The 13,659-nt window shown below is 32.1% G+C and overlaps 6 protein-coding genes, 1 non-coding gene and 2 pseudogenes across 9 annotated transcripts, besides 3 other annotated features; 3 read left to right on the top strand and 6 right to left on the bottom strand.

The window, feature by feature from the left end:
• Window positions 1-22: 22 nt before the first annotated feature.
• TVAGG3_0963470 (regulation of choline O-acetyltransferase protein) lies at window positions 23-1,822 on the bottom strand (the record flags this gene model as incomplete). The annotated part of the gene is made up of 1 exon (XM_001307011.1): window positions 67-1,767. One exon carries the CDS (start codon window positions 1,765-1,767, stop codon window positions 67-69), a length of 1,701 nt encoding a protein of 566 aa, XP_001307012.1.
• A 782-nt stretch (window positions 1,823-2,604) lies between these two features.
• TVAGG3_0963460 (proteasome regulatory particle assembly) lies at window positions 2,605-3,673 on the bottom strand (the record flags this gene model as incomplete). The annotated part of the gene is made up of 1 exon (XM_001307010.1): window positions 2,633-3,550. The coding sequence occupies one exon, from the start codon at window positions 3,548-3,550 to the stop codon at window positions 2,633-2,635; it is 918 nt and encodes a 305-aa protein (XP_001307011.1).
• Window positions 3,674-4,371: 698 nt separating this feature from the next.
• TVAGG3_0963450 (spectrin binding) lies at window positions 4,372-4,584 on the bottom strand (the record flags this gene model as incomplete). The annotated part of the gene is made up of 1 exon (XM_001307009.1): window positions 4,372-4,584. The coding sequence occupies one exon, from the start codon at window positions 4,582-4,584 to the stop codon at window positions 4,372-4,374; it is 213 nt and encodes a 70-aa protein (XP_001307010.1).
• A 438-nt stretch (window positions 4,585-5,022) lies between these two features.
• On the top strand, window positions 5,023-5,096 carry TVAGG3_0963440. The gene has a single exon. It is a non-coding gene; the product is annotated as a tRNA-Lys (tRNA).
• A 729-nt stretch (window positions 5,097-5,825) lies between these two features.
• Window positions 5,826-6,666: a mobile genetic element.
• A 603-nt stretch (window positions 6,667-7,269) lies between these two features.
• Window positions 7,270-8,142: a mobile genetic element.
• Window positions 8,133-13,659: part of a mobile genetic element that runs on past the window's edge.
• On the top strand, window positions 8,390-8,824 carry TVAGG3_0963410 (uncharacterized protein; the record flags this gene model as incomplete). The annotated part of the gene is made up of 1 exon (XM_001307008.1): window positions 8,390-8,824. The coding sequence occupies one exon, from the start codon at window positions 8,390-8,392 to the stop codon at window positions 8,822-8,824; it is 435 nt and encodes a 144-aa protein (XP_001307009.1).
• Window positions 8,971-9,497, bottom strand: TVAGG3_0963400 (annotated as a pseudogene). The gene has a single exon. A coding segment is annotated over exon 1 (527 nt).
• TVAGG3_0963390 (uncharacterized protein) lies at window positions 9,696-10,427 on the bottom strand (the record flags this gene model as incomplete). Its single annotated transcript, XM_051253498.1, has 1 exon — window positions 9,696-10,427. A coding segment is annotated over one exon (732 nt), but the record flags the coding sequence as incomplete, so codon positions are not given.
• On the top strand, window positions 10,857-11,480 carry TVAGG3_0963380 (protein of unknown function, DUF4106 family; the record flags this gene model as incomplete). Its single annotated transcript, XM_051253497.1, has 1 exon — window positions 10,857-11,480. One exon carries the CDS (start codon window positions 10,857-10,859, stop codon window positions 11,478-11,480), a length of 624 nt encoding a protein of 207 aa, XP_051079071.1.
• TVAGG3_0963370 lies at window positions 12,816-13,519 on the bottom strand (annotated as a pseudogene). Its single transcript has one exon. A coding segment is annotated over exon 1 (704 nt).

Below are 13,659 nucleotides of genomic sequence, written 5' to 3'. Positions count from 1 at the left end.
TTATGAAATACATGATTAAATGATATTAATAACAGATATATTTAAAAAAATAACAAAATATAAATATTAAACATTGTATGTTTCTTCAGGAATTAAGCGAGTTGTCTGGTTTTCACTCAAAGCGTGCATAATCTGTCTTCTTCTGAGTCTTCTTCTTACAAAAATGTAAATTGTGAATGAAATGAGGCAAACAACAGCAACAATGCATCCAATCATGATGCTAAGCCATGAATAGTCTCGAATATTATATGTTGACTTTCCTGGATCGCTCCTTTCATATCCCAAGAAATCTCTCATATTACAAACCATTTCTGGGTCTGGACAAATAATACTACCAGAATATCCAACAAAACCGATCTTCTGACCTTTACTCTTGCACTGTTTGTTCTGTTTATCAACGTGAATGTACAATTTCTTTGATTCATCGCAATCCATCCTGAAACAGCCTGGTATTTTATCTCCTGGTAGAGGACCTGGATACAATGATGACATTGCACACATTGAGTTGTTTGAAAATGACATTCCTAATTTTGCATAATTTGCGTTCAGAGAATGATCCATGCACTGCATATTAGCAAAAGGAATCGCACTCATTTGGTAGTCGAACATATCCAAATTACTGACGATTTCTTTGCCAAATGGATCAATAAATTCTTTTATCTTGCAAATTGAATTACTTTGGCTGCAATTCAATCTATAAGGGGTTGGACATTTCGCGCCGGCTAAAAAATCAAATGTACAAACTGATGAATCAGTTATTTCGCAGAAATAGTGAGAAGGGAGCACTTCTTGTGGTGGCCTGGTCGTGAAATTGGTTAGAAGTGATCCGTTAATGGATATTCCGTTTCCATAAGGTAATGGCTCGGCCATTGAAAAATTAACATCGTAAAAACCGGAATCCATAAGCAACGAAAGTGTAACATTGGATAACCTTGATGGAGGAACTTGATAACCATCCATTAAGTCTGTTAAATAGTATAATTCTTTTGGATGAGACATACTCGTTCCAGAACCGCCCTGATCTTCAAGAATTATACCTGTAGGGATCTGTTTTGATGTAACAACACCGAACTGCTGTTTTGCAAACTCCTGTGCGTAAGGTCCGATTTCAACATAAAATAATTTGTTCGGAATGCCTGGAAGATAGTATGATTGGACTGGTCCAGATGGATACACCAATCCTGTCTGTGGATTTTTCCACTTTTCATAGAAATTCTGTGAAATTCCTAATACATGGCATGTTTCATGCAATATTGTCATGAAAAACTCATGTGTTAGTGTACTAGGTATGCACGTAGGGTTGATATAGATTCCTCCTTGTATCGGTCTGTTATCTTTTGGATTTAGAGTCCAAGAAAAGGCGGATGCAAGTGTAGAATCAGTTCCAAATGGACGAACCACGGCTGTTATATGTAGATCTGTCAATATAGAATATGTATCTACGGTAATATCCGCAAATGATGAGATTGTTATTGGTTTTGTTAGTCTAGTAACATTTAAAAGGGATGAAAGAGTTTGTGATAGTTGTGAAAATGCTTGTTTCAATACATCTAGCTTTGTTTGAGTCATCAAATCTGTATCCGAACATGTAACTGTGCCCATTCTCCAGGATATTGTTTGTCCTTTTTTCAAGCACATATATGAATCTGACTTATCTTCTATTTGACTGTAGTTAATGCTAACTCTAATTGGTAATCTTGTAGAATCTGCTTCCAAAGCTTCTTTTTGGCCAACCAAGTCAGGATGATATGAAACAGTATTATTCATAAGATGGTGTAAGCATATATGGCAATTACTAAGATGCAAAAGGAAGTAGAAAAACATCAAAATTTTAATGAGGTTTAAATTTGAGAGAAAATCAAATTTATTATTATCCCATATCTTTAGTAAACATTTTGAATTTAAAAAATTGATCGTTATCGATAATTGATATTTTTGAGAAGTATTGAATTATAAACAACTATTCCAAACTTAAACATATGGTCCACATGGATATGTAAATAAATAGTTTAAGGTTCAAAAAAATTCTTATCTATTGAATTCTGAAATATATGATCGCATTTTCTTTTTATGTAAATTCAGAAATTGATATATTTTACTTTGTAAAATCCATATTTTTGATAAAACTCTATTTTAGGATCAAAATGCATTCGTTTTTGAGCTGAATTGATCTTTATATGTAATTACGCTTGTAATTTTGTACCTGTAATCTTAAAGATTACTTTCAGATCCATCATATATAGAGAATTATTTTGTTTCTCTAAATATGCATATTATGTATGAAACATAGAAATGCAAGTTACATGGTGATGTTTTAAATGATTCGAACATTGGAATAAATGAAATATTAGACTAAAGCCTTCAAATATCCAAAAGAACTTGAAAGGGTTTGATGGGTAATTTACCCCTAGCTGAATTATTGATATATTATACTTTGTTTCATTCTTAAATGGTTTTGTAATTAATTCAAAAATAAAATTAAATCTTAAGACATCAAAATATATTTAGTGATTGTTATCATATGTAAATTGACACAGAATACACTTCCCAACATGTGCAAAAACTAATTTCTTCAAATTATGTATCAAAAATGCGAATTGATTTCTTCAGTAATAAAATGAAAATAAAATGTTTATTTTTTGCATCCATATTTCTTTAGAAGGTACACTAGCTGCATTTGGTGTGTGAATGTTGCATTAGCAAGTGAAGTTCTTCCATATTTATTTTTGGCATTCAAATCAATGCCAGGATATTTGCAAAGATATTCTATAACTTCGAGATGGCAATTTTCAACTGCACAATGGAGTGGTGTTTCATTTAATATATTCTTTGCGTTAACATCAATATATTTAACAGCTAATTTAACGCCCTCTAAATTTCCAATGTTTGCAAAATAATGAAGGATTGTTTGATTATCATCATTTTTACATTGAACATTTGCACCATTTTCAATAAGTAATTGAACAAGTTTTGTGTTTCCTTCATGAGCCGCATGAAGCAAAATATTATCACCTGGGCAAACAAAACCGTTAAGACCATCGAAAACAACTTCGTGATACTTTTCTTCGATACCTGTTTTGATTGTTGTTATATCATTTTCATTCGCAGCCTTTTCAAAAACATCATATATCTTATAAAAATCTTTTCCGTTATCAGTTTTCAATTTCCTAAGTGCTTGGAGATTAGAACGTCTATATAAATATAAACTTGACGAATTAGAATATTTTGTTGGGACTGATTTTGTGAGGGCATATAATATATCACTGAGTAATGATGATTGGAATATATCGCAAAACAACATTAGCATATCAACTGCGGAGTCATAGTTCAAGTCCATTTGAAATGTACTTGTTTTAATAATGTAGAACAAATCATTCGAGTCAAAAAAGTTTGTCAAATTTGTCATTAGTTGTTTGAAATGGCCCGGTTTGAGTTTGCAATTGTTTATCAGAGAAACAATTTGTTCTTTGGTGCGGCACTCCAGGAATGTTAGGTCATTACACCACTGATATACACTGTCGCCATATTTTTCAAAGTCAATTGTTGCCATTGAAGAGATAAAAAATGAAAACAAATTTTTCTATTCAAACGGCAGAATTTTAATATTTCATCATATGTTTACTTAATATATATATAAATAACAAAGTTTTTCTCAATAAAAAAATGTAAAAATCTATGGCAATTTTTTCCAATCAAATGTAATGTATACAATTTTTCCATCCAAATGTAATGTATACAATTTTTCCATCCAAATGTAATGTATACAATTTTTCCATCCAAATGTAAATATTCAAAATTTTCCACATCCACATGTCCATATTGCATAATTAAGAGCTGTTTATTCGAATTAATCTTTCTCAATGATATTTACATCTTGCGAAATCAGAAGTTCGATGGTTTCTTTGTTATTATTTCCTGCTGCATAATGAAGAGAAGTTTTTCCATCATTATCATTTTCATTGATATTTGTACCATGTGAAATTACAGTTCGGCTATCTCTTTACTATTGATTTCTGCTGCACATGAAGAGCATTTTTTTCCATACTGATTTGTTATTGATATTTGCACTATTTGAATATTAAGCTCTGTTGAATTATATGCTGTTATAACAATTCAAATTTATTATAATTTACTCCATCTAATCAATCGATCTTAATATTGAACGCATTTATCATCATTGCAAAAAAATAAACATTCTTCATTTGGGGTTTGATATTTCAAACATTCGCTAATGATCTCTGTATTTAAACCTAATAATTAAAGTAGCAGACAATTATAAGTTATTTCTAAGTCAAATTTCTTTCCTATAAAAACGTGAAACAATCAACTACTCCATAGTAATGAATATTCCATGAAATTATATGCATAAAATTAGCTTACAAGTTTTTGATCATTATCAAAACCTTCTCTTTCAGTGAATGAGATAAATCTTTCTTTGAAATTATACATAATTGCTCTGTCAATGGTATTTTCTGTATGAATATCAAGATTTTCAGGTTTAATTTGTTCAAATAATTCAGGGTCGACTAATTTAATTCCATATTCTTTATAAAACAAGAAGTTTGGAATAATGTTATCAGACATCTTTGATATGATAATCATCAAATATGACAAGAGATAAATATGACTTTGTATAGAGATAATTACACGAGGCAGTATTTAAAATGTCTTGTATTATATTTGTTAGAAGATATTATGTTTTGATGATTTTATACTTCATGTTAAATTCTTCTTCCCTTTTCGCTTTTAGCCGTTTCATATCATTATATTAAGTGGTGTACTATTAGGCTTATTGATATAAAATGACATAATTACAAGAGTAAAGCCGAAAGGATGAAGAATGTTTCTTAATAAATTTGTTATTGTAACGTTATTAAAATATCTTATCAAAATCTTGCAGAAATCCCATTGTAAAAATCATTTTGAAGACTTTAGATTAAAATGTGGAAAAAGGTCTCGAACAAAAACTTATAAAATATAAAAGTTTATTACACACTAAAAATAAAATTCTAAATATGTAAAGCCTGTGTAGCTCAACCGGATAGAGCATAAGACTCTTAATCTTGGGGTTGCGGGTTCGAGTCCCGCCACTGGCTCTTTTTTCCTTTTTTCGTTTTTTGAGAGAAATAAAACATCGCTCAAGTTTTCTTTTAATATATTGTGCCATAATACAATTTGAAATCTTGTAATTGAGTTGGTATCTTTGTGTTCTGAAAATGATTTCCGAAAATCATAATCACGATCTTCAATATTGATTTTGCAATAATATTTTGTTATCTGATATCTATTAGCAGGTTGAATGATTTGTCATTTGTTTGAATCTTATATTAGACACTCTCTTCTCCCATACATATGAAGCCCGTCATTGAGATGAGTTCTATTCTTCATTGAAAAAAAGGATTTAATCGTTTTTCTCACAAAATGTCGAATAGGTAATATAGTAAAACCAATGTAGTTATGCCAAATCTCGTCATAAACCATGTAAAAAGAAAATGTTGTGCCTTTGTTCAATTACTTAAATTCATCCATTCGGCACGTTTTCACTTATTATTCAATTATTAATAATACTTTTTTCATTCAGAATTTGGAGAGGAATATTTGCTTACATGAGACTATTTAAAAAGAATCACCTAATAATTCATTGTATATGGCATGAACATATCTCTCGATAATTTATTAACATATTTTCAGTTCGTTATTCAATGGTTCATTTTGAAATTATGATGCGTAAAAAATGATTGAGATTTTTTTTCTGTTCATTCGGATTAAAAATCAAAATAATATTATTCAACCAGTGAAGTTCAAAATTAGAATCTATGACATATGTTATAGACCGAAAATAGATTTTTTCGGTTTTCTCTTCAAATAATTGAAAGAATGATACTATTATAGGTTTATTATATTATATAGCATATAATCATGCTATAGCCGAAAATTATAAGTTTTGAGAAGATTGAATATAACACAAATAAATTTGAATGTAAGTTAAATTGCTTGTTGTTTTTAATAGATATTTAATGAGAAATCCAATATTGCAAAATTCAAATTGAATGATTGAAAGAACAGAAAAAGTCATTCTTTTCAATTTCGAATATGTTTCATTGTATTTATAATTATATGGCAAATAAGATATTTAAACTTGATTTTTGAAGGAAAATTCACAAAATTGAATAAATTCAAATAATTTTTATTCAAAAATAAACTAGCTATTTGAGTTTAATACTAATTATCTATTCAAACTACAAAGTTCGTAATTTAAAATATTTTGTGAGATCAGATTGAATTAATTCAAGGTTCTTTTCAATTAATATTAATGACCATATTACGCATTTTCGAACATTCTAAACCAAATATATAAAAATGGGAGACGAATGTTAAATTTGCTAGACATGGGGGAGTTGTCTGCAAAGTTTTAGCTCTTATCTCTAACAAAAAATTAATTTTTAAAAAAATGACCGAATACGTTTCACAGCGAGAAAAAAATAAAAGGCAAGATAGAATTTTCTAGACATAAAGAAGTTGTTTACCGAGTTTTAGCTCTTATCTCTAACAAAAAATTAATTTTTAAAAAAATGACCGAATACGTTTCACAGCGAGAAAAAAATAAAAGGCAAGATAGAATTTTCTAGACATAAAGAAGTTGTTTACCGAGTTTTAGCTCTTATCTCTAACAAAAAATTAATTTTTAAAAAAATGACCGAATACGTTTCACAGCGAGAAAAAAATAAAAGGCAAGATAGAATTTTCTAGACATAAAGAAGTTGTTTACCGAGTTTTAGCTCTTATCTCTAACAAAAAATTAATTTTTAAAAAAATGACCGAATACGTTTCACAGCGAGAAAAAAATAAAAGGCAAGATAGAATTTTCTAGACATAAAGAAGTTGTTTACCGAGTTTTAGCTCTTATCTCTAACAAAAAATTAATTTTTAAAAAAATGACCGAATACGTTTCACAGCGAGAAAAAAATAAAAGGCAAGATAGAATTTTCTAGACATAAAGAAGTTGTTTACCGAGTTTTAGCTCTTATCTCTAACAAAAAATTAATTTTTAAAAAAATGACCGAATACGTTTCACAGCGAGAAAAAAATAAAACTGTACACTGATTTTCATTTTCATTTCCAGTCACTTTACTTATTATTTTTTCTTTTTTTCATTTTAATTATAAATTATTTCATAATACGTTTATTTACGTTACCATTTTCTTTATTCTTTTGAATTCCATACTAGACACTTATAGAATATTTTGATTGTTAACGTACTTCATTAGAATGAATCCTTACAAAGGGTATGTCGATCGAATTTACCTAATTGGTATTTCCAATCAGATTGAAGAAGGTAAAATGACATGGGAAGAAGCTTGCACCCATGTTCCCATCGCCCCAACCCTTCAATCAAATGATTTCAAATATTTAGATGTTTCAAAATCTTTTTTACAAAATCAATTTAGCTTACAGAATATCCCATTGCCTAAAGGCAAGAAAGGTCGTAGGGTCAATCCCTACGACCAAATCAAAGCTCTTGCTGTGATACATGACCACTGGGCCTTTCCCTGTGGTCAAACAAAACAATGGAAACGTTTGAAATTACAACAAATTGATGTATCTTATAGAGAAGTACGCAGATACTTCAAAGAAAATCATTTCACCAAGACGCGATTAGAGCATGCCGGGCCAGAAACAGCAGTAAGATATTGGGCGCTTTCACCCAATCTTATCTGGCACGCAGATGTTCATTATTTTAGGGGTGTTCGTGGCCAGTATATTTATGGCATAATCGACGATTTTAGCCGCAAAGTCCTAGCGTGTATACAAATACCAGATATGCTGGCAGCGACGACAGCGAACGTTGCGGCTTCCGCCTTCATTGAATCTGGCGCCCCTTATTGTTTCTGGACCGACAACGGTTCAGAAAATAGGGGCGCCTTTCAAGATCTACTTGATCTTTGGGGCGTCCAATGGCGGCATACAGACTCTCATTCTCCCTACCAAAATTGGAAGATTGAGAGATTCTGGCCGACATTGGAGCGCTGCCAAAGCATTCAGGCTATTCCTGCCTTTATTTGGGAGTACAATAATAACACACCGCATGAAGATCTCCCAATTAATCCATTAACTGGAACAAATTACACGCCAGTTAGTATGGCTTAGTCGTGTACTGAGGCACTGCGTTCCACCTTACCCAATACTTGTGAATTTGACACTTTACAAAACCGATAACGTATATTTTACAACACAAACACAAACACCAACTTAACCTTAAATATTTACAAAACCATCTGATACATAAACGACTTCACTAACGACTTCACTAACGACTTCACTACCGTCCTCACTAAATAAAAATAACCTTATTTTTATTTTTTTAAATTTTTTATTTCATTACAAAGACATGTCCGACTACATTTACTATGACTCTTTCCCAGAACGTTTCCGTGAACTATTCAAAACTCAAGTAAAACTGAGAAACATGCATTTTAACAAAGACAGACCCATTGACGATGAAAGAAACCCTGAATATATTACAATCCCATATGACGCAAAGTTCATTGCATACATTCCTTATGGTCGCAGAGGAACGAAAACTATTTCAACAATGACGAAAAATTATTTCTGGAGCGATGAAGAAAATTGCCTTATCTACATAAATGCATACTTAAATAAAGCTACATATTGTACAAAAGAAGGTTGGACTGGATTTGAGCTCTACATATACGACGACGATGGAAACAGACGTTGTGTATACCCATACGATAATATGTACCATTGTTTTCATCAAGCATTAAACGAATACATAGTCAGTAAGGGTCTCATTCCTGCTGAGTAGAAATGTTATATTTTTGTTCTGTCATTTATATAAAAAATAATGATATCACCACCCTCACACGTATGAAAACATAGCACAAAAATAATGTTTATGTTAGAATGTTAGATCTAACACGTTTTCTAACCTCTTTTCTAACCATGTTGAATTCATTGCTTTATAACTCTCTTCCTTGGTTTCTTTTTAGTTGCTTTCTTCACGTCTGTCTCCAACTTGACTGTCTTTCTTCTTCGGCCGTAATGATACCAGTTACTTCCACCAGTCAATGGGTCAAATGGTCGTTCATAAGGGTTTCCATACATTCCATAAGGTCCGTATGGAAGAACTACTAGTGGAGAAGAAACATTTTCTTTAGTTCCATCGACTCTATTTAAATGCATTGTTTCACCTTTCATCTGGTCATTAAAGTCTTTTGCGTGTTTTGCAAACTCATCGTCCTTTCCTAAAGCATTTTCTGACTCAGTCGCAACCAAATTGGATGCTTTATTTATGAGCCCCATTTTATTTAATCTTAACTTCTTTGCAACCCAGCCTCCAATCTTTCCTTTATTTGCATCTAATGTCTTGAAACCCTTCCTCCACTCATTTTATTTACTGCGTCATAAGCTCCAAGTGCTTTTGCTCCAAATGCTAATGCTTTTGTTCCCATTGCGCCTAAAGCTGCCCAAGCTACCATTTACCCCATATTAAAATCATCTCTCTTCAATATTATCTCATAAAAGTTCTCGTTACTGGAGAAAGTCAATGAAACATAAACATTCTCATTCATAAACTTCTTTCTTATCTCATCTATTCTCAATAAAATATCTGAACAATTGCTAACATCTTCTACAACAGTTATTTCATCATGAATGACCTTCAAGAACAAGCTCATTTAATATGCAATTAAAATCATCTCAATAATGAGTCCATCCTTTCCATCTTTAGGTAGCACAACATCTTTCATTGAAGAAGGTTCGACAAGTCTTATGTTAAACTTACTGACAAAGTTTGTTATACTATAATGCTTCGGTGGCGAATACATGTAGTTTGAAAGACATAATATAGATTCTTCAGCAAATTCACTTATACTGGATTTTATAACAATGTTCTCACGAGACCAAATACCACCAATTGACAATCTTGTAAGCAATCCTGCTGAACCTTCAACTGTAAACGTCGATGGTAACATTCCACGAAGGTCATCTATTGACATCTTTGAGTCACTGAATTTAAATATTTTCTTAAAGCAATCGTCATTATCTAACCATGCAATAGCTTTGAAGTTTTCATTCGAATATACATCTGCTTCATTAAATGTAAAACCTGACTTCTTTGCAGAGATGACTTTAAAATCTATTGAGTTTGTTTCAAAATTATATGCTATGGTAACTTCTGAAGGTAATGGATGCCCTTCCGCAGTCAGTTGTTCTCTCACTACCGTTTGAAGTTTTGTATTAAAAACTTTCATGTCATCTCCTGTATCTAAGTTCACATACACAGCAACAGGGAAACTATCTTGCTTCTTTGTTTCATCATTATATCTCAAAACATTAAAGTTCTTCAATAATATTGTTCTTCCTGCTGGAATACTTCGAACCTGTCTGATTTCAATAGCTTTCTCACCTCCTACATACTCTACCCAGTGTCTTGGATATTCATAAGTATACTGACTTTCTTGAATTTTGGTAGGTTTCATCATAACGTGTTCATAGTATATCTTTATACTCTTGTCAGTTAGACTCGGTGCTATGTTCTGAATATTTCTGACTTGCATTTTTAATGGAGATAAAATGAAGCATTTAATACATGACGTAGATGAAGACATGAATGAAACTACAGACAAACTTAACTCTTCTCTTATTCTTCCTTTCAGCAAAGATTATGATTCTGTTCAAATGGTGTGTATTTCTATTGTGGAAAGATGGGTTCAGGTAAGACATTTAATTTAATTCGTCATATACTCATAACAGAGCGTTTAGGAAACGACTCTTACTATGACCAAATCATTATATCAGCAACTTCAGACTCTATGGACTCAACAGCGAAAACATTTATGTCAAAAGTTCAAGCCTCTGTCGTTAAAGTTCCAGACAGTGAACTCATTGAATTTCTTCAACGTTACATTCGACGTAAGAGGAAATATTATGCTATCGTTGAATTTATACAGTCAGGAATGCAAAAGACTTCTGAGGAGATGGAAAGAATTATTGACAAACACCACTTACGTCAGTACTCAGGAGTTTACGATATGAAACGACTTACAAACTACATTCTGTCAAAACTTTCAAAATACCCCTTCAAAAAGTATCCATCAAACACTCTGCTCGTTTGTGACGACTTCGCCGGAAAAGGTTTAGTGTCAAAGCCTGACTCACCATTAGCTAACATCATAACTAAAGTCAGACATTACCACTTAACTGTAGCAATACTTATGCAAACATGGCGTTTCCTTGCTTTAAACATAAAACGTCTCATAACTGACTTCGTTATCTTTCAAGGTTTCTCACGTTATGATATTGAACTCATTTGGAAACAGTCAGGTATAACATTACCTTTTGAAGAAATTTGGGAAGCATATAAGTCTCTCATCTCTCCTCGTTCATACCTTGAGATTCATATCATGACTAATACCATTAAAGTCAAAAATATTCCATGGGAACGACCAACATTGTTTTAAAGTTTAACCTTCAATTGACTGATGGTAAACAAATTCCATGCATCTCTGTCGCCATTTCTGTTAATATTTTTGCTGTCATTCATATCATCCACTTCCCCATCCGTTAACTTTTGAGGATATGCGTTAGAATAGCTGTTCTTAAATGAAGGCTTTTCACCTTTGAGAGCATAAACTCTATAACTTTCTGCATACTTTATGTTTGAACCTCCTGAGCCATCATTGACATAAATTTTTATAGGCTTCCACCCTTTGTTCATATTCCTGCTTCTTCCCTTAGCTCTTTTGTTCAGTAGTTCTACATCTTTATACACTGCACCTGTCTCAGTGAATTCAACAATATTTTCATTCGTTAGCTTTACATTCAAACCCTTGTCGAGTATATTGTTCATTTCATACATATAAAAGGTTTTTATTCTATATGAAATGAGAAGTAAGTCCATCTTAGCTGGTGCCGTTAATGTTCCAATTGAACCAACATCAAATGTTGACTCACGAACGACAAACAATATTGTCATAAAGAATTATAGTTCGGAGTGTTTGAAAGAGCCAGAACCAGAGCTGAAATCCGTGAATTTAAACACAGCTTCAAACGCTAACGCTACATCAGATGTTAAGTTAGAGTATCCACCACTGGACCAAATTCTTTCAAGAGAAGCCAACGACAACCCTTACACAAATGTTCAAACAAATCCTTCAGATAACGTAGACCATTACCTTCTTCAGTTATACCAAACAATTTTACTCAAAGACGATAAGAAGCTTTTGATAAATCTTATAAGTAAGAACCAAATAATTCTAACAAAGGAGGACCTTGAAAATGTTATATCACGAATAACAGGAAAGCAATGTGTCATTGACTATCTCGACCCTGAAATCGAATGCTGTGGTCAAACGCCACCATTCATGAAAATAGGTAACATCCGCATCATTGAAACACCAGGAACTACAGGAGTTGAGTTTAAGTATAAATATTCGAACGAGTATACAAAACTTTCAACAGAATATAAGCTTTGTTTGAAATATGTTTTAGTAAATTAAAGCAACTTATAGTATCTATCCAAAACTTCTTCAACAGTATCGAACTCATCTTCATAATGCAAACCTAATCTTATTGACTTGGTGCAGTTTTCACTAACACAATATAGCGCTTTGCGCTCGGCGCCTTTGACGCCTTTTTCTGTTCTCTTGACTGACATAACTAACTCATTTGTTTCATCAAACAGCAACAACCAAAGTTCATGACCTAATACATAACATTCATACTTTATATTTTTAGCTCTGAGTTCTCTTGTAAGCTGTTGCATTTAATATTTTCTAAAAAGTCAACTTCAACAGTCATTCGCACTGGTGCCTTCAGTTCTACAGGCTCTCCTTGAAAGTCAACAAGTCTGAATTGCATGTCTTTCAAATTATGAGGACTAATGCGAACCCATTTACCTAAATGAGTTGCTATGACAGGAACGTTTGGAATGAACATTGAATTGACTGCATAACAGAAGGATTTATATTCTACTGAACCTTTACTATTAACTCCTGAAATACCTGTGACATTAGCTATTTTTGACTCAATGTACAAACAATTACCATAACATACGTATGGAACAGATTTCATCTCAATCGTTTTGTCAACACTTTTCAAAGGAAATGTCATATGGTATGCTCCCAAAGAATTGAACTCTATGACTCATTCGTGTTATCTTAAACTCCTTCGCATAACTGAACTTCAAAACTCCTGCAATAAGTTTAACATTCATTAAGTTTTCTTCGTTATCCTTGTTTATTGTAGTATTTATGAGAGCATTTAACACTCCAGCTAATGTTTCCATCTTATATTCTACATTATTGTGAAATCTTATTTCGTGCTTCTTTCCATCTATTTCAAGCTCCATGAAATCTGTTTCATCTGTTATAACGAATGAAGCGATAGTATTGAAGTCAACCATTCTGAATGCAAGTGGCTCATTCTGTAGACCTAAGTTTGTTTGTAGCTTTACTGTCCCGTATTCGTTTGGGTCTGTACTTTGCAAATAGAACAACATTTTATTCTCATTAAAATATGAGTATAGCTGCATATGCGTATGAAGCTGACAGAGCTAAACGTTTATATTTTGGTCAATACTCTCTCACACTTACTGACAAATATATTGTTATCAGTGATGGAAATACCGAGAAATACATA

The sequence above is a fragment of the Trichomonas vaginalis genome, chromosome I (assembly GCF_026262505.1).
Source record: "Trichomonas vaginalis G3 chromosome I, whole genome shotgun sequence".
In the NCBI taxonomy this organism is placed as follows: Eukaryota; Parabasalia; order Trichomonadida; family Trichomonadidae; genus Trichomonas; species Trichomonas vaginalis.
The sequence above is the reverse complement of the archived record's forward strand: the minus strand, read 5'-3'. Positions and strand labels throughout refer to the sequence as shown.